This window comes from Prinia subflava, chromosome Z (genome assembly GCF_021018805.1).
Source record: "Prinia subflava isolate CZ2003 ecotype Zambia chromosome Z, Cam_Psub_1.2, whole genome shotgun sequence".
NCBI classification, from domain to species: Eukaryota; Metazoa; Chordata; class Aves; order Passeriformes; family Cisticolidae; genus Prinia; species Prinia subflava.
The window spans coordinates 47,554,158-47,577,844 of record NC_086283.1 but is presented as its reverse complement, the minus strand read 5'-3'; the positions used below and the strand labels follow the sequence as shown (position 1 = coordinate 47,577,844).

The 23,687-nt window shown below is 38.6% G+C and overlaps 1 protein-coding gene across 1 annotated transcript; it reads right to left on the bottom strand.

Moving 5' to 3' along the window:
* Nucleotides 1-5,636: 5,636 nt before the first annotated feature.
* PSAT1 (phosphoserine aminotransferase 1) lies at nucleotides 5,637-21,726 on the bottom strand. The gene is made up of 9 exons (XM_063423220.1): nucleotides 21,485-21,726; nucleotides 19,329-19,389; nucleotides 18,422-18,491; nucleotides 17,125-17,330; nucleotides 15,495-15,667; nucleotides 14,277-14,446; nucleotides 10,534-10,662; nucleotides 7,895-8,032; nucleotides 5,637-7,277 (listed from the first exon to the last, which is right to left on the bottom strand). Exons 1-9 carry the CDS (start codon nucleotides 21,662-21,664, stop codon nucleotides 7,172-7,174), a joined length of 1,233 nt encoding a protein of 410 aa, XP_063279290.1. The 5' UTR covers nucleotides 21,665-21,726; the 3' UTR covers nucleotides 5,637-7,171.
* Nucleotides 21,727-23,687: the final 1,961 nt, after the last annotated feature.

The following is a 23,687-nucleotide window of genomic DNA, read 5'->3' as shown; positions in this document are numbered from 1 at the left end:
GAGAAGCATGATGCTGTAAATCACTGACCTCCTTCTGCTCTTGTGGATCTTTCCCATAAGTATCTCCTGAGGCAGAGAACTTCCCAGATTTTCACATTTACTAAATGTTTAGCCTGTTTCTTTGGTTTAATCTGACTGAGATCAGACTGATATACAAGGTTATTCTTTATGTGGAAAAGACATTACAGGGAGACTTTCACGTTCTCTGGGGGTTAACACAGAGGATAATGGGTATCAGCACTCCAGATTGCTTATGCTGTCTTTCTAGTATCTTCCTCTGTGAATACAATTTTATTATTCTACAGAAATATACTTCCTGTCTACTTCTGGCTCAGTCTTATTTCAAAATAAAACTGCTTTAAAAGATTCCTTTTTGCAAAATATAATTTCTTTCACAGACATAGGGAGAGCCACACAAAGTGTGTGCTGCTTCATATCCACAGACATATGACTTCTGATCCTTTAGGTAAATTCCTCAGTGCTTTTCATTCTGCATGACCATTTTTAATATAATAAGCTCTGTATTTTCTACCATCAGGAATGAGGATTGTGAATTTTCTAAACAAAGTTTTTAGGAAAGTAAAACTGGAAGCAAATATACTAAGCACAGCAGTCTTCCACTGCTGTTCATTTTCTTTCAGTAAGGATTTAGCAATGCTCATCAGCATTTTTTCTCACTATTTAAAGGTGTTATTTCAGTATTGCAGAGCTGTGGCAATCTTGTGCTGTGAACTGCCCTTATCACACATTTGTCCCATTCTGAGCATCAATTGTCACGCAAACATCTATAATTTTGCCAGGTGGTACAAATCTTTAACTAAGACTTACACTAGCATTTCTCCAAAATAAAATGTTTGCTTCATTGTAAGGGGCTGTGTTGTGGTCTGTGTTGTAAGATAAAAGATAATCTATTAAGATAATCTATTTGTAAGATCAAAGATAATCTATTCCAACTCCTCTGATGTGGGTAGAGACTACTCCCACTAGAACAGGTTGCTCAGAGCTCCAACCAAACTGGCCTTGAACATTTCCATAGATGGGACATCCACAGCTTCTCTGACTAGCCTGTTCTAGCGCCTCACCACCCTCACTATAAAAAAATTCTTCCTTATGTCCTATCTAAACCTAACATTTTCAGTTATCCCCTTGTCCTCTGAGTACAGATCCTTATAAAAAGTCTTGCTCTATATTTCTTATAAGCTCCCTTTGTATACTGAAAGACCACAGTAAGGTCTTCCCAAAGTGTCAATGGAATAATTGTGGAACTATTTCCATATTGGATAAATAAGTCACATTTAAGGAATATATAAAATCATGGGAATCAACACAATCAGAACACAAATTAAAACGTCATAAAACAAGGGTATCTAATATTCACCTATACATGGTATCTTTTAAAATATAAAGGATCTCTGGTTGATTTTTGGAACATATTCTTTACGTGTGTATCACTGAATGGATACAGTTTAAAGGCACTAGGATAGGTAATCTGTTTCAGCCTTCCTGCTCAAAAGGTCATCCTAGAGCACAAGGCACAGGATTGTGTCCAGACAATTCTTAAATTTTCCCAGTGGAGAAGACCTCACAAGCTCTCTACAGAATCTGTTCTAGTGCTCAGTCAAGTTCGTCTTTATATTCAAACGGAAGGTCCTCTGCATCCTTTTGTGCCTGTTGCCTCTTGTCCTATTGCTCAGCACCACCATGCAGAGCTTGGATCCACCCTCTTGATGCCCTCCCTTCAGGTAGTTATTGACATTGATCAGATTCCCTCTCAGTTGTCTCTTCTTTAGGCTGAACAGGCCCAGCATTTCCTCATAAGAGAAATGTTCCTGTCCCCTCATCATCTTTGTTGCCACCCACTGAACTTACTCCAGCAGCTCCATGTCTTTGAGAAGCTCAAACGTGGACACAGCACTCCAAGTGTGTCTCACCAGGGCTGAGCAGAAGAGCAGGATGATTCCACTTGACCTGCTGACAATGCTCTTTCTTGTGCACCCCAGGACACCACTGGCCTTCTTGGCCACAAGGGCAAAATACTGGGGTTTTTTTTCCATTCATGTGCAGTTCAGAGCATCAAGCAACCAACAGTGAGATGTCATCCCAATCAAAACTTGGCAGACAGCTACCATCACATTTCCAGAGGTGGTTGTCTTCTCTGTGTCAAATGTAGCAGGGATAGAAGTAATATTCTGGCTTACCTTACACATAAAATGTCTGAATTTTACATGAAAATGCTAAAGATTAGGTGGCAATACCGTGGATTCTTTTTCACTTACTGAAATGCACACTCTACTGCCTGTTAAAGATTCTGACTAGTGCTGTCAAACAAGCAATTTGATTTCAAAGTAATGCTGTAATTAAAACTACTGCTGGTGGGCATCTGGAACACAATGGGACTGCTTCTCAGATTGGAACAGAGACATAAAGAAGTAATTGAATAGAGAATTTTGTTCGTGTGCAGCTATCGCTACAATACGGATCAAGTAAATTATGCATTGGGGATACATTGTGTGGTTGTGCAGGGAAAGTGAGAGTGTAGTTCAATCCTGACATTTAACTGACATACGTGAGTGTGTTCTGCCTTGCTTCCCAACCTAGCCAGGTTTTTGCTACAGCCCTTATGGTGATAGTAGTAGTCATAAAGCCACAAAATAAGAAGTATTCCTCCTGGGTAAAGAGGGAAGCAAGGCAGAGGGCCACCTCTTCAAAGTGGTTATAACTGGTACACCAATAGGAGACAAAATAACAACTTAATGTTCTACTATATTCTTTATGTTTTTCTTCTGTTTTTATTCTCTCCTTTAAATTTACACAAACTAACTCTAAATCTTGCAATATATCCTCCTATTCACCAGCTGCCCATGCCTCACCACTAACTTGGTTCCATGCTTCCCTCAGAAGTCAGAGCATTTAACTCTGGTGTCAGTCTCTTGCCACATCTGAGGACACCTCACTGCACCAGAGCAATGTCTTGTCTTGCACCAAACTACTTCACATCACCAGACAGATTTAGGAAACTGAAGACAAGCTTCCATGACGTACCAAACCGGAAGAGGTATCCCTAAGGTGCCTTAGGGAAATACCTCCACAGACAAAACTTTCTATTTCAGTACTGAGAGACTAGACCTGGCAATACAATTCAGTACTGTGACATCAGGCAAAGCACAATCACAACTGAGTCAAGCGTTAACATGTCTAACACTAAAGCCAGAGATGTATCTTCACAATAAAAATGTGCTCAAAAGCAGTATGATTTGGGCTGCCCTGGAAAGAAAGAACAAACATAAGCCAGTGTGACTGTATACTGGCAGGGCACCACCAGTCCAGAAGTTTTCCAGCTATTATAATTCTTTAGGTCTGTTTTGCCAAGCTTGAAAACCTAGCACCAGAGTCTGAAACTTCCATCCTGTTGTTTCAATTCCAAAGACTACTGCTTACCATATGGAAGAATATTCACTAAGTTTCACAGTAGATTTTGTTACTACCATCCCTAGTTTTAGCAATACATCTCTCAAATCTCTTCAGGTTACATCATGAAACTACAACATGGAATCATACCCAGATTGGTTTGTGATATTAAAAATTCTAAGCAGTTTAATGGCAATTTCTCTTATAACAGTTCAGCAAATTTCCACTTTCTCATATGATTTCTTTACATCTCTCTTGTAATTAATCCGTTTACCAAAATATACAATTTTTGCCTTTTATGCATAGTGTAAAGGTAGGAGATAGAATTCCAATTTTCTTGGATTTCAGAAACTGTACAGCTTTTTGTTTTCTTACATCAAATACACATTTATTCTTTGGCTACTTACAAAAAAATAAATCTATCCTTGCATCTCTTTGATCACTTTCCTCCAACCATTCAGTAGTCCATAGATAATTATAACTTCTTGGTTTGCTTTAGCCTAAAAGGCTGGTATTTATCACAGATTGTCATGAATCCTGGTTTTAAATTATCAAGAGTCCAATTGCTGACTGGAATGGGGAATATTCCTTCCAATTAAATGGACTGATTTAATGTAAAAACTTGCAACATTTCACTTTTTAATTAGGTATATCATTATTAAGTACAAAAAGGTTCATCCTCATTTTATTTTCTACCCAGAGAATGAAATATAGTGAAAATTAAACATATACCAGTACAGTGTCAGACCTAGTAACACTTTCAGCATACCTTTGCAACTACTAATACATCACTATATGATGTCTTTTATCCCTATTTCATTCCAAACACTTACTTGAATGTCAGGAATAGGCTTAAGCTTTTTACCAAACATTCTAACATCCCTGGGTGTATTGAAAAATATAAGCCAGTTACAAGTTGAAAAGAAAAAAATGGAACTAAACAGAAACAGAAAAACATCTGAAGATATAGAGCAGCAACTGACACAAGAGCAGGACTCCCTACACTGCTGCCCATATGAATCATTTCTCTCCACGAGACTTACTAGTTAAATAAGGATGTGGCAATCCAGACTTCCAATTCTTTTTTAATTCTTGCTTGGCTTACAGAGCATGCAGCTTTCTGAGCAGCTTTCTCTTTCTAGGCCAGGTCTGGGAAAGACACTAGCCAGAGACTTTTATACTATAAAAGAGAATTCTAGAACATGTTTTTGTGAGATCAAACACAAGAGTTAGGAGATCATTCACAAGAAAAGGAACCCAAAGAACTGTTCATTGAAGAGCTCGTCTTACCATTCCCTCACTATATGGGCCAACTCAGGTGACATCAGTATTTTCTTTATTTTTAACACCTTTTAATGTCTCCAGAATATTCATACCACATCAAAAGAGCCCTACATCCAAACACTAAAATTACTGACCCAGCTTGGAAGTGTTGATGAGGAAAAATAAAAGAAGTCTCAGCATCAGGTTGCTGAAATTCCTCCTACCAATCTGATGTGGGGGAATCAGGATTTTGCTGTCCACAAGGGCTCGAAACCCAAAATACAGATAAAGAGCTTGGAAGGCTAGAATTGCTGCATGGATTAGTCTGAAACGAACCTCAAGTAAATAATTAATTCAGGACATGCTTCTGTATTCCCAGAATTCCTGTATGCCCCTCACTTGATATTCAGTCAACCATTGTCTGCTTAATGCAGTCTTCACTCTGTATTTAAATTCTAGTTGATCTTTGCCTTACTGGTTTAAAAAAATTTGACGAGATGCTAGGAACAATTCAGAAGCAACAAGAGGTTCCTTGTTGGACTCATGAATCAGCTGCACAAATCAATGCAAGCTTTTTATAAACACACAAAAAAGCATGCTTGCTAAGAGGAATGCAAGGCTCTTATAAAATAGAAAGGTCGGCTATTTTTTGGAAAGAGATAAGAGAAAGCTACAGTTGAAAGCAGGTACACAAAACTCTCAAAAAGAAATTTTAACAGTTAAAAAGCTTAATATGGAATCCAAATTAGATGTTCATATTTGGTAGGGCAAAAAGGCTTTTTTAAGCATTCATAGTAATACTTTTGTTTCCATGGCTTCTATGGGAAAGACTCTTATTGGAAAGAAATAAAACATACATGAGGGAAGCTTGCTTTTTAGGGAAAAGGAATATACCAGAATCTAAAATTCTTAGTCTTGATTTTCATCCTGAAAGTGACAAAATCAGAAAGTTTCAAACACAATGGTACTTCACATCATGACATGATTAGATTTTATTTTTTCACATAATTCACATACTTTTAGTTACACTAAGTTGACAAAAATCTCCAAACAGTAATGATGAATTTTCAGATAGGAATGTAACTCAACCCTATTACATTCCACTGGCTTGCTCTGAGGTTCCATCAACAAAGGAATAGTACATCATTACCATTAACAAATTGTTACCACTGTACTGATGTTACACAAAAATTAAAAAAAAAAAAAAAAAGAAATCCCCATTGTCTGCCGAAGAGTTTAGTCTGAAAACAGCTGTAGTAATGCTAAACACTCTGACAGTAGCAGATAGCTTCTACACAAGTTAAAATAGGAGATAAAGGTCAATATATGAGCATTGGCAGTAAAGTCACAAGCTGAGAAAAAAGAGTAACTTGAGGGTTCTATAACAGGAGATCTTCTGAAGAACTCTGAGTAGCCACAGTGACCTCTCTAGCCCAGAGTATCAACATCTGCAGCAAGCTAGAAGGACCAAGTGAGAAAGTGGAACCAAAAGTACACTGCAGTGTCTGGAAAAGGCAGAGAAGACTATTCGTTACTCCATTTGGACAAAGTTCTACATATAAAAGGCTACAGAACTGAAAGCATGAAAAGGTAGAACAATAATGGAGAAAGTAGAGAGGGAAAACACTTAAACAACAGACAAAAAAGTCTGCTGCATTTTGGGCTCAAAGTCAGTGCAGAGAAAGTCGCAGGCCCATTGTGTGGAATACAGCAATCCAGTCTGGCACAAGGAAACAAATGGAAAGCAAATTTTTTGCAGCAGCAAATATGCATGCTCTAAAATAAGAATATAACATTAATAACCTAGGAGTTTCATACACAAAATGCATAGAGAAATAAAAAAAGTCTTAGAAATTTATTTAATCAGACTCATGAATCTTTGCTTTAAACTAATAAATGTTAATAGGAAGAAAAGCCCAGTCCAGTAGACTTTAACCACAATTACTTGCAATGGTTATAATAGTATTTCTAGCATTGGAGCAGTAGCCCGAAGGCCAGATCCTCAATTTAGGAATGTCAGTGTTAACTCCTAAATACTTCTGATAGTTCACTGTTGGAATATACCCCATAAACCAACAGATGTCCCTAGAGACCATGTTAGTTTACCTTCATTATGCAGTCACAGAGTACTTGTAAAGTATTACAGAGAGCTTGTGACGAATTTGGCTTCCTGCATTTTACTAAAAAAAGGCATTGCTGAAGTCACTTCTAGAAGTGCGAAACAGACTCCGATCCTTAGCATCCTACAATGTTATTCATGTTTTACCCACACATTTTCAAATTTTTGAATCAATCACGACCAGTCTGGGGATCCCACATCCAGCAAAGTCAAAGTTGCCACGTCATTGCAAGACTGAGCCTCTTCAGTTAATTAAAATTGCTACAGGAATGAAAAGAAAAAAACCAACTTGTGCACTGCAGCCATGCAGTATCACGGTAATGTTAAAACCCTTTAGCTTTTGTTTCTTAGATGTGCAGCATGGCTCTAACCCATGGGCATTTATGACTGATGCATCTGCATGAAGCTTCTCATGAATGTTGCAAGCTTCTGAACATCTTCTACAGTCACTGCGTTATATAAAGAGGCACGGATTCCTCCCACAGACCTGAATTGAAAATAGGAGAGGAGAAAAAAAGAACCAGAAAAGTTTTGTATATTCTAAAAAAGACATTAGTAGCAGTCACAGACATTTAAATCTATTCCTACTCTAAAATTATAAAATTCACATTTATTTGCATGAGAAGAAATATTTAATTCTTCAAGGCAGGCTTGCAATCTAGAGAAGCTTAGTATTTATTAGTTATTTACAGCTTCAAAGCTGTAGCCCAATGACATCAAAAAAGTAATCCCACAAACAGTACTGAACATGGGAAAGAACTCTTGCAACCAGCTAGGCAAGCCACCTGAGAGGCTTTATACACTGATACAATCTGACCTCAAAAGATATCTTCTTTGGCATCTGCACAGAGACAGATTTGCAGAAGAAAGCAGAATTAAGGATAAAGCTCTCTGAAGCCCACCACTTCACCTAAGCAGTAGCTGAGCCACCAACAATCTCTGATTACAATCTCTAGACCTCTTTTCTTAAGTGTTGCCAAACCAGAATGAGGAACAGCTTATGTGTGAGAAAGGCTGGTTAGCCAATGCACAATGCCTGATACTGTATCACTGTAGTAATAGTTTATTCTGCAGAGGACAGAGATTCACTTGACTAATACTTACCGGTGTCCTTTCAGAGATATCATGTTAAGTTCCACAGCCTTCTCAAGAAATTTCTTTTCCAGGGCTTCATCTCCCTTGACGCTACCAATGCGGAAAGGTACATTCATTCTGCTCCGATTCTTTCTCTCCACTGGACATCTAAAAAGGTTGGAGAATGTAATGCTTAACCCACTTTGTGCTAAATTTATATTTCAGCTATATGCAGTTTGAGAAAGTGAACAATCACACCTGTTTAGAACCAAAGTCAATCATTCATAATCAAAACTGTCATTACTTTCTGAAGTGAAAGAAAGCAACCTTCCTTTTTTAACCAAGTATAATAATGGAAGTGGTAAAGTGGAAGGCTCATTAACCCTTCCTGACACACTCAAAATTGTGCCAGACAAACAGATGCGAGGCTTATATACAGACCAAATTAAAGAAAAAAGAAAATAATTAAAGAAAACAGTTACTTAGGATGGGCGAGGTAATTACAGGGAAATCTGACTGTCTAAAGCAGTTTCTTCTCTTCCTCTTCAAAGACTGACACATCTCAACTAGTCAAAAGTGTTACCAGAATTACACTCAGCTAAACAGAACTACAGGAAGCAGAAGAACACAGCATAAGTAAATTGGCATAGACATTAGAAACTTCTGTTAGTGATTTCAGTCTTCCATCTTCTAAATAAGCATTACTTGGAGAAATGAAGCACTGAAGAGATATCTCTAGAACAAATCTTGCACTGCATACATGGCCACAATTACATGAGATCCATCACAGCTCCTTAATAACTTAAAATCCCATTTAATCTGAAGGGGAAAACTCAAGTTATGTGTAATTTCTCTTCAACTATTCTATGAAATTAAGAAATGATGGAGGAAGAAGAAAAGATTTAAATATTTTTTAGTTAATTTTTTTTAGTGTTTCTACTTATAAAGGAGCTACTAAACCTTCAGATTTATTTTTTTCTAAGGCTGTGATGTAGATTCTTGCAGGCATTCAATATAAATGAGTTTTCATAAACTGCATGTGAATTTCATACCTATTATTATCCTATTTGGAAAAGAATGAGTATCATTCTTTTTAGTTCCTCTCTTCCTCCTTGTCCAGATGTCTCATGATGAGAAGAAAAAAATATCCATTATAACACCTGCCTGTGAAAATCTTCTACTTCAGGTGCAACCAGGAATATAATGTTCAGAAAGGCCCATTTTTCTAACCACTCACATATCTGAATTTCTGCAGCCATGCTTTAGTTTTTAGAATATCCAGTTGCTACTAGGCATCTGATGTAGCTCAGTGCACAGATGTTGAAAAACAAACTACAAATGGCACAGAGCACTTCATGGAAGAAAGGCTCCATTTGCTAAATGGCTTGTCACACGGCTTACTCAGGGAAGCATGCCACAGATTAAGTGCCACGTTACAGCTGGGAAGGCAGCTTCAAATTAAGTCTTTCTTCTAGTTATAGATACAATTAAAAAATTCACAGTCTTAACTGTATTGCTTAGGAAGCTGCATACAGCTCAGTTATCGAAGCTTGTTCTGCTTTCCCAATTGACTATTTACCATCCAATTTGCATTGCATTTCCCACTCACTGCCTTACAGACCAACTTTCCAGATATAGATTTCTGTTTGTCACAAAATGTTTTTTTCAAGGCTTCATTTGCTTTCTGACATTTATGAAAAACTCCCAGGATTTCCCTGGAGTAGGATCACAATCCTGATCATGGTGATGCTAAAGGCCAAGCTGTTCTCATTAACTAAATGGATAAGAAGAATGTATTAAATATTATGATGAAACTACATTCTTGCCAATTATGATTGCAGACAGCTTTAATTTAAAATCCAAATTTAATTTGCTCTATTCTAACTTTGACTTGAAAGTAAATTAGGTCCCCACACTGTTGCTTTTACAAAGAAGGTGAAGGAAAATATTTTGCAGTTTCATGGCCAATTAGTAGTCCAAGCTTGGCAAATGTTAAAATTATTACAGTATCACCTTCTAACTATGCATAGGTCCTGTGAGCTGAAAAATACCTTGCAACACTGTGTAAAAGTCAAGAGGGTTAAATCTGCTTTGGAAAGCCAGCAAAAATAACTGAAGAAAATAAAATGTGCATAAAGTATATAAAGAAAATGTATTCCATTTTGAGGTCTGATCTTTCTATTTTATTTCAGGAAGTGTTTCAGAATTTAGCATAATTAGCTAATAAAAATTCTCTGCTTGACAGAAAAAAAGTAGAGTTTTTGATTCCTGGAAGGTTGTAGGGAAAATACAATGCAAAGGGGTCTCTAAAATTTCTTACACACACTTTTCTCTGTTTTGGTCTATATTTCCCCTAGAGGTTCAGTAAACATATAATCAGAACTTGCATATCTGTTTTTTGTATGCTCTTCTCCCATACTCCTGTTTTATTAAGTTTAGATTACGTTTTTGTAGAGTTCACTACTGATCTATACAAGATAAGTTGAAACAACTTCCTGCTGGAATAAGACTTATCCTTGGACAGTTACCAAGTGAATGGTTTGCACATACAGTATCTCTGGGAGTCCTCAAAAAAGGTGACTTCAAAATTACAATTAAACTCTCAAAAGTTACGAATGTTTGGTTATGTAGCAAATATTGAAGAAAAGGGGGAAAGCTTAGCAACTTACGCATAAAATCCATTAGATTTGTCAATAATATCATAAATCATCTGTGACTTGATTAAACTAAGTTTATCCATAGCTGCAGCTCCACCATTATTCTTTATCCATTCCAGTACCAATCCCATGATATAAATACTGCAAAAGAAAAGAACATTTTTCAGTGAGATTATTCAAACAGGAAAAACATAAGTCTTGCCTAATTGTTTACAAAATGTTTCAGCCACAAAATGCCATGCTTGATTTAAGGGCACTTAAGAGTAACAAGTCAAAATCTAGACTATTTTACAAGTTGTAACAATTCTAAACAGACAATGTTTTCTGGACACAGACAAAATATTCTCAAATTCAAATGCCACACATATCTGTTGGACCCAGCTTACCCTGTCATTCTATAGTAAAAAGGACATGTCCTGCAGGCTTCCTGCAGCCCGGCAGGGTCCCAAAGACATCCCCAGATATGCTGCATGCACTGCCAATTCATTGCCTACACAACTGCCTGTGAGGTCCTGCCTACAAGGACTACACAAGTGCCTAGAAGGAGCCAGATTTAGCAAAAAAGTTAATAGCATTTGCCCTGTGCAGCAGCTCTAGAACAAATACAGGAGTAAATATCAAATCTGTGTACATTAATCTCCCAAAAATTTAACCATATTTTCACAAATGTTAAAAATAAGAACTCTAATCCCATTTCTGTCTACAAAGACCTTTTGCCCATATGAACAGTGAAGTTTGGCAAAATAAATTACGATGTATCACACTTAATTATTCGTTACCAGTCTCTACTAAGTTCTTAGTAGAGATCTGGAAGCCTACTGGCATCACTTGGCTTGAGACCAAGAATTTCAATGCTAGTTACTAAGTGCAACATAAAAAAATCCTTGAGGCCTTTTGCCTTTGTGCTTTTGCTACAAAACTCAGCTTGTTCAAGTTCAGACATTTCCCACGACTACAACAATTTACATAAAAACCTGCTCACAAGTTTTTATGGCCTGTATCCAACAAGCCCATTCTTACGAATCCCTTCATTACTGATTCCAAGGGAGTGCTCAGAGAACATTACCCTACAAGTTTCCCTAACACATATTTTGCAGAAGGCTGTTTCAAATTTTGCTGCTTTTTATTTCTAAAGAGATGCCAGTACCAAATCATTGAACACTTCAGAAAGGCTGCAGAATAACCAAAGTTACAGAGTGCCATTTACAGGAGGTATCTTACAGCTCTGACCGCACTATCTTGCAATATTTATGACAACATACTATCAACTACTCTTCTGTAAAGGATTTAAGTGAAGTATAGACTATGCCCTTGGCAAATATACAGAGCTACATTCACCTGTTGCCCTCACTTCCTTGAGCAAAAGTTTTTGGACAAGTGAACTTCGAAATCAGCCTTAGAGTCATTCACAAAAACCCAGGCAGCTAAAACCTTTTATCCTTCTTTCACATCAATCAAAATAATGTTTCTGGACAATTTTAAGTGCAAAATGCATTTCACCTTGCAAATGAGATTTTTATAGCAAATTCATTGTTAATTTTAGCTAAATAGTTAGGGTCAAAGAGTCAAGTATGTAGTGCCATGAGGTTAAAGCCATTAGCATCACCTTAATTTAATTTAACATCTTGCTGAAGTAGCTTTTGCAAATTCAGTTAATATTTCCTGCCTGTTTGCCAGCAAACCATTAACAAGTGCAAAGAAAAGAGCAGAGAAAAAGAGAACTAAGAAGCTTTGCCAGTTCCTTAAACTGGAACAGGCAGTTAGGGCCAAGCCAAACAGATGTGCATCCTGCCAACATTTCAGTCTGTTACATTCTGGATTCTGGAGGGTACTCCAACATGAGTCTGCTGCGTGAAGTGAAATCCAGCAAGACAAGGATGAGAAAGGAGAAAGGCTATTAGTTCAACTTTATTTTCAGTTCCCTGAACCACTCACAACTCTGTTAAAGACTACTGTCAGATACTGAGTAACAGCTAAAGCAGCACTTTCTTTTCAGAAGTTTTTTTTGCAATGGCTAAAGTAAGGCTGCAGAATTTGATTTGTTTTGCTTTTCAAATCAGAGGAACAACACAGTGTCCAAGTACTGAGATTAAGCAGAATTTCAGTTTTTCAAGTGGAAATAGCTTTCTACTTGGAAAACATGAATGGCTGGATTTAAAACCTGGCATATTCAAGTATACAGTATCCAAAACCAGTATGTGTGGCTTGGCAGTCAGGCAAATAATCCATCATGAAATAGAGGTTTCATCAAGCACTGGAAAAGAAAGACATACATACTGCCTATGTTACAAAGCCACGTGGAGCAGACCAAAATCTGGAAACATTATATATCTAATTCTTACTGGGTGTACCCAGGGCAGACAGGCTGCCAGTAAAGAATACATAATTAAAGCACTACATATGGTACAGTATGAACACAACTTGGGGGAACTAGTTCTGCACTGTAAAATCTGGCATAAAACAAATGTTCACAAGATTTACTGTTCTGTTGATAAAGATAGCTGCTCCTATGTCACTGCAATAGTACACTCTGCAGGGACTACCAGCAGATTCAGAGATACTTAAATTCAGTAGAATTTGAAGTGATACTAACTGCAATGATGGAATTAAGTTATATGGTTTATATACAGGAATCACTGAACTTAAGGCCTGTACAGTATGCTCAATATGTGTCAAAGATCATCAGTCAATCTAACTTTGCAATGCTGGAACATACAAACAAGCTATAAGAGCTGAGACTAAACATCAGTATAAAACTGAATTATCAAATTAACCAAATGAAAAGGAAATCTTTATTTTCAAAGTAATTTTAAAAACTTCTGGGGAAAAAAAAGATGCCTAGATTGAAGATCTTTTTTAAAATAAACATTTCAGAGGACACTGGTATTAAAATTCATCAGGTCTAAAAATTCTAGTAGCAAAGCACCACTTCACTGGTTATCAGAAGCTACAAGATGGCGATTTTTAAAAAGTAAGCTGTAGTCTGATTTGCTTCTTGCATAATGAAATCCCCAGATACATGGCAATTTTATGATTTTGATTGCTAGCAAGGATTACAAAGCTAGATCAATTTTATCCTTGGATCCCAAACCAAACACTGAGATGGCAGTCAAAGAATTATGCGAAACTCCACAAGAGAGTAAAGCAAAGCAACTACTAAAATGCCTTTTAAAAATTCTTCTACAGTTTCATTTCAAAACCAACAGCAGTGAAAATGTTGAAAGAACAACAAATATTTTTAAAGATTAAAAGATTACATATTTTTGTAATATCTTATATTATTAAAAACTTTAATCACCATAATATTTACCATTTTCCAGTAAAAAAGTCACTTCAGTGGGGATCTGGAGGTTCAAATGCTGAGAACAGCATCAGGAAGGAATCAAATCAAAGTGTATTTGATCAAGAAGCAAGTCAAAGTGCCAAATTACCTCCTTGAAACGAGTGAAGCATCACCACTGAACTGACTAGAGCTGTGCTCATGTAAACCAGAACTGAAACTTCTACAATGGAGCTATGACATATAATATTTACTTCGAAAAAAACTACATTGTCTATGGCTGAGTCACACTAGGCAACACAAAGCCTACTAGTCACAGGGCTGGACACTTCCCATGTTTTGACAGGAATCACATGAAACACTCCAACAGACCAGTGGCTTGAGGGCAAATCTGCAGCTTTGAAGGCTTTTCTAGGTAAGAGCTGCAGATGGCAGTGCCGCAGAGTAAGGGCTCTCACACAGCAGGGTGAGTTACCTGTAGCATGGTGGAGTGTTATACAATGAGCTATTTGCTGCCTGTGTTTTGTAATCCAGTACAACAGGGCATTCCTTCAGTGCAAATCCCAGCAAGTCTTCACGTACGATTACAACAGTAACTCCAGCACAGCCAACATTCTTCTGAGCACCAGCGAAAATCACACCAAACTTTCAAAGGAAGGAGAAAAGAACTTGGTACATGCATTCACTTTTAGATCTTATTACTCAGTAACACCCCAGGCATACTAGTCAGCTGAATAGAACAGAGAATACGTTGAAAATTAGCAAGCTGTAAGTTAAAAGAAGAGTTAGCAGAAGTTCTGATTTCAAAGTGCACATACAGCTACTCAGCTGAGGAAGATAATCGCAACAAATTTCACAACAGTTTGCTAAATATTTATTAATTAGCTGCATATAATTCTCAAGGCAGCCTGTTGCAATTTTACACTACTCCAAGCAAATTTACTAAAAACAAATTCCTACAGTATTTTCAGTTCACAGTATTTTCAACCCTTTTCCTATTCCAGAACAATCATCATAAAATCCACCTGTTCAAAGAGGCAGATCAGGAAAGGCCAAGTTGAATGCATTAACAACTACTCCTTTTTGCTACACACAGGTAAGAAAGGTCAAACATGCTATTTCACTCTATACTAGAATAATACTTCCACTCATAGTATACTTAATAAATGTAGTAACAGCCTGTGTTTTGCCTCTGTACTATCTATGAAACAAACACCATAATCATGAGGCAGAGGAAGCTTTAGGACCTTAAAAGAGGTTACAGATTTTTCATGTAAGAGGCAGGATTGATTGAAAAAAACTGATTCACAGTTTTTATGTGTATGTGTATGCTGTAGCCATACACTATCTACAGAATAAATACCAGTTAGAAGACATTTATTTTAACTGTTATTTTCTTTTAGCAGGTATTTTCTTTATCAGTGAAGACCACACAGTAGCTAAATAATCTTGGGCAGCTATTACCATGAACAATTTCAGCACAGTTAAGTATGATTTTTGGAAACAAACAGACATTGAAACCTCAAACCTGAAATTTCAACACTCTTATCCATCATCAGATATTCAATTAACAAAACGTGACTTTCTTAATTTCACTGCTCAGCATCTCTAGCCATCCAGACATTTCAAAGTGATTCACTATATGCATTAAATTTTGAAAATGCTTTGAGGGTCACTGTATCCAATTGTTTACCTTGGTAACATCCACAGGTTTGGACAGGAAGTTTGACGACATATCACAAACCAAGACTGCTCCTTTGACATCAGGTACAAAGTCAAACTCCACACCATGAACAGTTTCATTAGCACAATAATACACATAAGATGCATCTGGATTAAGATTCCAAGTGCTTGGGTCAGGAATGCCTAAGAGACAAAAAAGAAACCCAGTGACCTCCACTGTAGACAAGTAATTTTCTTGGCATGCAGTTTTACCTGAACATGAAACCGAAGTGCAAACCAAGAACAATTTTGCGATATAGACTCTTAATCATGTTGTTAACAGGAAGATAATGTGTCTGTAAAGCCAATACACCAGTGCATTACCAAGATTCTCTGGTGAGCTATCATTAAGTTTGCAAAACCTTTCGATTTTCACCCCTTACTCTTCAACTGATTTTCATCCAGACTACAAACTACTGCCCGAGGGGTTCAAAACAGCATCTCAGAGGAATCCAAACACTGAGCCCAAGAATCTTTCCGCAGCCTTTGGAACCACCAAAACATCCAAATTCTCACTAGCAAAGTTCTCTAAAGCTCTGTTTCTGTGCAATCCCAGAAGCATTTAAGTCTTGCCCAAGCTGAACAAACACAAGGTTATCTACCTTTCTCCCATTTTAAACTTTGCAACTGATTTACAAAACTAAGATTTCCTCTGTCAACAGGCAATATACAGGCATGTCCTGACAGCACAGAACAGGTTTGGCATAGAAGAAATAGTTGCTCTCCCTTTCTTTTCTCCTCCAGGACCTGATGGGAGGTGGAGGGAGGGGTGGGAGATGGTGCTGTTGCCTCCATCATTATTTACAGCCTCTCCTCTTATCTACAGCTACAAAATGGTGAATTACGCTCCCCTAGACTGGAAAGTTGTAGGTTCAATTCCTTCCTGTGCCTCACAGTAAGTATAAATATAAATTTACTTTCCAAGCTAGTGCCCTGATCATGAGTTAATACACTAACTTATATGGGGATATTTTTTGTCTTTCTTGTTGCTACCCTTTTAGTTCAAGTGTTGTAATTTGGATCAGAGGGGAGAAAAGTGAGTAAAACTAGCAGGAATAGAAAACAGATCTCATGTATTCCTGCACAGAGAATTATTTATGTATATTCAGTGACACATTGGTGGGAAAGATAATAATTAGGGACTCCTAAAAAGTAGGTAAGAGAATTCAAGTCTTCCATATCCCGAGTCAACAAAGTTAAAATCTCAGACCTGCTTCTGAATTTTAGAGCAACCTCTTTACCAAGTGCCCATGAAACTGAAATACCCCACAATATTCCTGTGACTAGCAGAAGATCTCAGTTAAATATTAAAAAATCTGAGAGAGACCAGACCATTTCCCTACTTAGACACTTGTTTCTTTCCACTTATTTTCTGGCATCTGCTCAGCCCCATTTCACCATTCTTTTTCTGGTGGAAACGGTAAGCCATCTAACAAATCTTCCAGTGGTGAACAAGAAGAGAAGTGGCAGACATTCTTTTGAGTGCTGAGCAGTCAACTGTAGTTAACATTCAACTAGATGAACATTGGCTACATCGGATCCATTTTTAGAGTAAGTCAAAACCTAAGCATTCTCATGGATAGATGCAATCATCAACTTACTTGTGTAGGCTCCTAGTTTGGGATGAACGATGTTTACTTTGGCATACTTCTCTGCTTCTTTAGCCGCTTTTGCCGACCAGCCTCCAGTAACCACATAATCTGCCTGTCTTCCCTCCTTTAAACCAATAAGGTTAAGCGGGACTGCACTGAACTGAGCAGATCCACCTCCTTGAAGGAAAAGAACTTTGTAGTTGTCTGGTATATTTCTGCATAAAAGAAATAACCATTTATGTTACTCCCAGGTGACATAGAATGCATACAACTTGATATTATGCATTTAACCGTGACTGAGGAAGAACGCAGTCATTTTAGAAGACTCTTGGCCTAGAGCTTAGATCAAGCCCCACTAACTTACCTCAGCACTGATCTTGAGAAACAACTTAAAATATTTAAGAGTAAACGCTATGAATTTTAGTGATAAAAATTTGCTGATCTGCTCTTCCTCCCCAACCCTGGCACTACTTTAAACAAACTCACTTCTGAGTAGCTGTACACACAAACTTGAGAGATATTCCCTCACAATTAATGCTGACTTTTAATTTTATCTATTGCTAGCTTCATGAGTTTTCTGTCAGGCTAAGAACACCAAAGTGCTTACAGTAACACTCAGCTTTGATACCCTTCAATTTGAAAGTGCAACAGTACAGTAAAGTATACATGCAGAGCAAGTGAATTAATAGTTGTTCGTACAATCACAAAAATTATGTATTCAAATTATTCATTAAAATACCTTTGTCAATGACCCTGGCTGTGACTGAGGGTCAAGTGACTGTGTTGAATGACCAACACTCTTAACTACTATGAGAACAGTAATTCTAATCCATTATATATTTATTTCAAATTTTTTAAAATGTGTCATTTTAAAAATAGGAAAAGGGCTGTTGATGGTGATTCTAACACTGATTCACAGAGCTTTCATTAATAAAATAGGACTTATGGACAACGTGCAGACCACATCTATACCACTAGAGAACTGTTTTTTATCGTTCACGCTTATTTCTTGTAGTTCATGTCCTTCATGAATTCTATGAAGGTGATGAAAACCAAAATTTCAAAACAAACTCAGCTAGACATATTAAAAACATCTGAACCTAATAAGAACCCTTTCACGTTCAAAAATATAAGCATCAAACAGAAGAACAGTGTCCTCCCCAAGGTTATTACTCCATGATACACAGTGCCCAGGCATAAAAAACACCACCAAAGAGGTGCTTTCAGGAAAGATCTCCACATAATACATTACTGATACAACCAGCACACACAGAACATAAAAACAAGCAGAAAGTAATTCACTTACAGTAATTCACGCATGAGACTTTCAGTTGTATTTAAAATTTTTGTGAAATCTGAAGACCGATGGCTCATTTCTTTGGTGGAATAGAGAGAAGAAATAACATGAAACCAGATGGTAATACACGAATTTGATTTTAAAATTGTGTTAAGCTTTAAATCTTTTACACTACAAACCCAAAATACCTGAAGGTTGTCCGTCTCAGTTCCTACTCCTCTTTAAGTACTTAAATACTCTAACTACTTACAGAAGACTTACATCTGCAGTCTTGTCTGATACAGGCAAATCCTGTTCATTGACATTTGGCACCGATATGATATTACTACCACTAGAAGCAACAACATTTGCAGGTACAAAAAACAGTCTCTAGAAAGGTTTCATTTTTCCTCATGCTAAGAACCTTCTCTGCTGCTAATGCTGTAAGAAGTATATAATAAAGTACAGGAATTTGTTTTGTTCTCTTACCTTTAGCAAGGCTTCTTCACACAGTAAAGCTAATTAAACATTTAGGACAATTACACGGTAATTCCTTTTAAATCCATAAGCTGCCTTCCATGTGTAAATGTACAATTTAAACATTACTCTGAATTGTGCAGAGACAGCTGCACATTCTACTTTCAGCAACTAATCAGTTTCATAGACTAATTAAATGTTCACTGTCTTGATGCATAAATCTATCGTGCAACTGGGGCTGAAAAGCCAGCTACTTATATGGCACAGAAGACACTTCCTCCTTAGGAGAGCACTACATTCCTAATGGGAAGGATGCTGTGCATCTATATGGCATCTATACACATCTCTGCAGACACACACATATTAGAAATAGAGCCAAAATACCAAAAACAGAAACTCTTATTAAACAATTCAGTTAAACATCGAAATCACGAAAAATGTAGATTTTTTCAAGTCTTACCAAGAACACTTATACCAAGTCCTTTGTAGTCCACCAATTCTTTCTGTGCTTCTAATAAAACCTATTAAATTAAAAAAAAAATCCAGACATAAATTCAGGGAATTTTCCACTATCTGGAGTCTCTGATGCATCATGCCTATGCCAGCTGCAACAACCTAACACTTGCCAAGTGAGATTAACAGAAGCACAGTCACTTAACGCAATTTTGTTGTACCTAGAAGGTTAAGGCTTTTCATAAGATAGCAAACTTAAATCATATGCTTGTCATGGAGACAGTGTTTTAAGTTATTATTTCAAATGCTACATTTCCAGATTTCTGAACTATTTCTAAGAGTTGAATGGAACTCTTAACCTTTACAGAACATCTAATGTTTGTATACATACTCTTTCTAAGCAACCCTAATCCTAAATACCCACTCCCACCACTCCATCCTGTGTCTTTTCACTTGACTTGTGCAAATAGGGCAACCAAAATATTGAAGAAAACATAAGGATCAGCTTGAGGAATTGGGTAACTTAAACTGAGCCAACATGACAGTCACTGGTTTCACAAAATCAAGTTCCACACTTTTTGAAGATGAGCCTTTATCTTACTGAGAGTTAAGAAGGAAATTAGGCAAAATATTGAAACAACTAAAAAAAAAAATCACTGCAAATCGTAGCCAATTAGTGCTTCAGCCACCCATTTTTTTTCTGCCTTCTCCCCTAGCTCGTGAGTATGACAAAGTAGCATGAGATTCCAACCACTGGATCTGCAGCTTCTGATTTCAGTGAATTCTTGTCTGAGAGCCAGAGCACCCTTGGCTGCTCCTAAAGGAAGCAGGAGAAGACAGAGCCCCAGTAGAACAGCCACCAAACTAATGCTGCATGCATGCACCCTAAGATCTGACAAGAAACTGCACACTCTGGGCAATTTGAGGAGTAAGAAATCTACTTTGCTGACAGAGTATCTGGATGGCCTGTCAACTGTAACAGCTTGCTACCAAAAGGTCAACTAAAATATTGCGAAGTTTTAACCACCATGTTTTACAAGCAAACTTATCCATGCCAGAGGAGGGGGCAAAAATATAAGGGAGAACACAGAGACTATTAGAGTAGTGCTTGCTAAACTGTTTGATAAAATCCAATTCTGTTAGTAACATTCTTCATCTGAAAATCTCCACATGCCTCACAACAGACTTCTGTGACACCTATTATAACCTATGAATTGCTCCATCTTCTTGCTTCACCAAGTTTGAGTGCTTTATGGGCAGCGTCAGCCCACAATTGAGAGAAACAAACCATCGAGGTGATACAGCAGTCCCCACAAGAGCACTGCACTTTCAAGAGGGTAAATGGATTAATAATAGGGAGCTCAGCTGTGCCCACCTGCACTCCTCAAACCTTAAATCCAGTTTTTAGCAGGCTCTGTCAGAGAGCTGGGTACTGAGGGAGTGCCTGTGAGAGTCCCTTCTGGAACCTACAGCTCGACAGAGAAAAACAAATTTCTTTGCAATCTTATCCACAAAGGACACTTCCTCGAGAAAAGAGATGGGAGGAGAAAGAAACAAAATTAAGAAAGTTGCTCTGCAACGTATCTGCTTATCTAATTTTTTTTAAGGAAGTAACACATAAAAGAACGAAGAATACTATGAAGGGAACGAAGACAAGAACAACAACAAAAAAAATCCACAGTAGATAACCCTTAAACTGAAAGTCAGGTACGTACAGTTCAGCAGAAACCATCCCTCTCCATATGTAACTGGATAATCCATGGCTGCTGATGCAACTTTCCAGAGGGTTGAGTGTACACCATATTCACTATAACTTCTGATAAAGGCGTCTCAAGGAACTATCATGCGATTTATCCACTGACAAATCTCACACTGCACAGAGCTATCCTTGAGAACTTATGTCCTACTTCTCACCCCAAAACTAACGATACAGGTGCTGGTGTCAAGAACCGCACTCGAGCTCACTTCCAAAAATCCGAGTTTATCAGGGCAGTTCGCTGGAGAAGGGGAGAAGACATGAGGTTTCGGCGCTTTGCGGGTAAACTCCTGTAATTACTGTTTACTAGACTTTCCCCAGGCCTCGCTTTGCAGCCGGAATCCCGCGGGGAGCCGGGGGGACGAGGACACCCAGCCCCGCCGTGCCCCAGCCCAGCCCCTACTCACGGAGCGCGGCAGCTTCGCCGGCCCGGCGCCGAAGTTCGCAACCTGCCGCCCGCGCTCCATCGCTGCGATACTGCCTTGCCACCCCTGCTGCTTCTGCTGCGGCCCCGCTCCCAAGCCCTCCGCTAATAAACCCGCGGCCGCCGGGGCTCGACACCTTCCACCCCTGTCCCGGCCGCCCATTGGAAGTGCGGCCGCGGGGAGGCGGTGTGAGGGGCGGGCCGGGCGGTGTAAGCGGGATCCGGGCGGTGTGAGGGGGCGGGATCCGGGCGGTGTAAGCGGGATCCGGGCGGTGTAAGCGGGATCCGGGCGGTGTGAGGGGGCGGGATCCGGGCGGTGTGAGGGGCGGGATCCGGGCGGTGTGAGGGGCGGGATCCGGGCGGTGTGAGGGGCGGGCCAGGTGGGGCGCACCCGCCTGGCCGCGGAGCTCCGCGGCATCCCCAGAGCGGCGCGCCCCGCGCCCTGGCGGGTGCAGCCCGCAGGAGCCGCCGGTGGGTGGGCGTGCGGGCAGACACACACACAGAGACATGGTCAATGCATGCCCTACTCTAAGTTTCTGCCTGTGCTTTTCCCCCAAGCGGGTGCTGCAGCAGTCGGCGTGAATGCGTGAGAACTTAAAGGCAGCGACACACATTTACAGTGAATTTTAGGAGATCCTTCATATTTCACATGAAATGACAGGAGATGATGGACAGGAAGTTCCACCTGAATATGAGAAAGCACTCAACTGTGCAAGTGACCATGCACTAGAACACGCTGCCCAGAGAGGCTGTGGAGTCTCCCTCGCTGGAGACACTTAAGAACCATCCAGGGCCACGTACTCTAGTGCGTCCCTGAAACAGCTGTGAATCTGGAGCAGAGCACCTTCTGTATCCAACCAGACCCTTTCTGTGATTCTGTGATTCATCCTGAAAGAGACTGGTTTACAGTACTCAGATGTTCTAATATTTTCTGTGAAATACTTCCCTTGTAGAGGAGGATCCCTGCCTTCTGTAAGCCAAGAAGTGCTTGCATGTTGTGCAGTTTCTCTAAAAAGTCTGTTGCAGGCAAATTGCTATTTGAATTTCATCAAAGAGAATAAAAACAGGAGAGCTGTCAAACGATCATCTTCACATAATGGATAGCAGAGCCTGGACTTGCCTTAAAGTTTGCCAAATCCTAGGCTAATATCCCTGAATACTAACGCATTCCTTCCACAGATACCTTGGTTCATTGAAAACACAGAAGTAGTACGACTAAACAGTTGTGAGAGAAAGAGACTTTAGCCCATTCATTTTTTTCTGATTGTTTCAGGAAGAGACATTCTGCCCAAGTCAGTTTTCAACAGTTATTTTAAGGGCAGTAGCAATAAACCAGTTTTAACCAAGCAAGCCATGAAGTATGACTGAAAACAGATGGGCATCACAAAGTCTTGGACAAGATTCACAATTCTCACATGTAGCTGCATAAAGCACAGCTCCTTAAACACATTAGCTTGCCCAGTGTTTCCTGTAATGCTGGCCCTATGTTAGTCTCATGGGTGTTCACCAAGCTTATCATCAACATTAATCATTTGTACAGAAATCTGCATTTAAGAAATGAAAGTATCAATGTCCATTATTTTGTGAATACTGAGATATATATAAAATACCACTTTTCATTACCAATTATTTCACTGAAGAAATACTGATTACTTGAATTTGGTCCTTTTCCCGTCAAGCCAGGTGATACCTGGAACCACAAAAAGAACTTATATCTGGTATTTAGTTGAAAGACTTTATTCCTAAGGAGGTTATTTTTTGTAAAAAATTGTAAACAGAAACATTGGTGTTAGAGCAAATATAACTTGCACTTCAATGATAGCTATAGCTTAAGAAAAACCTAACAAACTTGCTTTCAGACACTGGAAACCTGCTCAGTTCTTACAAGATAACAGCAAACTTCAAAGGCATCACAGACTGGATAAATCATCTTCAAAACAACAAGGTATTTTTAAAGTATGTCTCACACCACAACACTCAGAACTACGTTACTTCTAGTTATTAGAATTACTTAAAACTAAATAGAAACCTCTACTGAAATGCTTAGTAACAACATAGATGCAACTAAAATTTAATTATTTTCACTAGTGTCTCAAGTAGAAATAAGATCAAAAGATACAGGCTTCTTATACGGGCTTTTTCCAGTATCAAATCTAAAACACCTAGGTTGGCCCAGAGAGGCAACT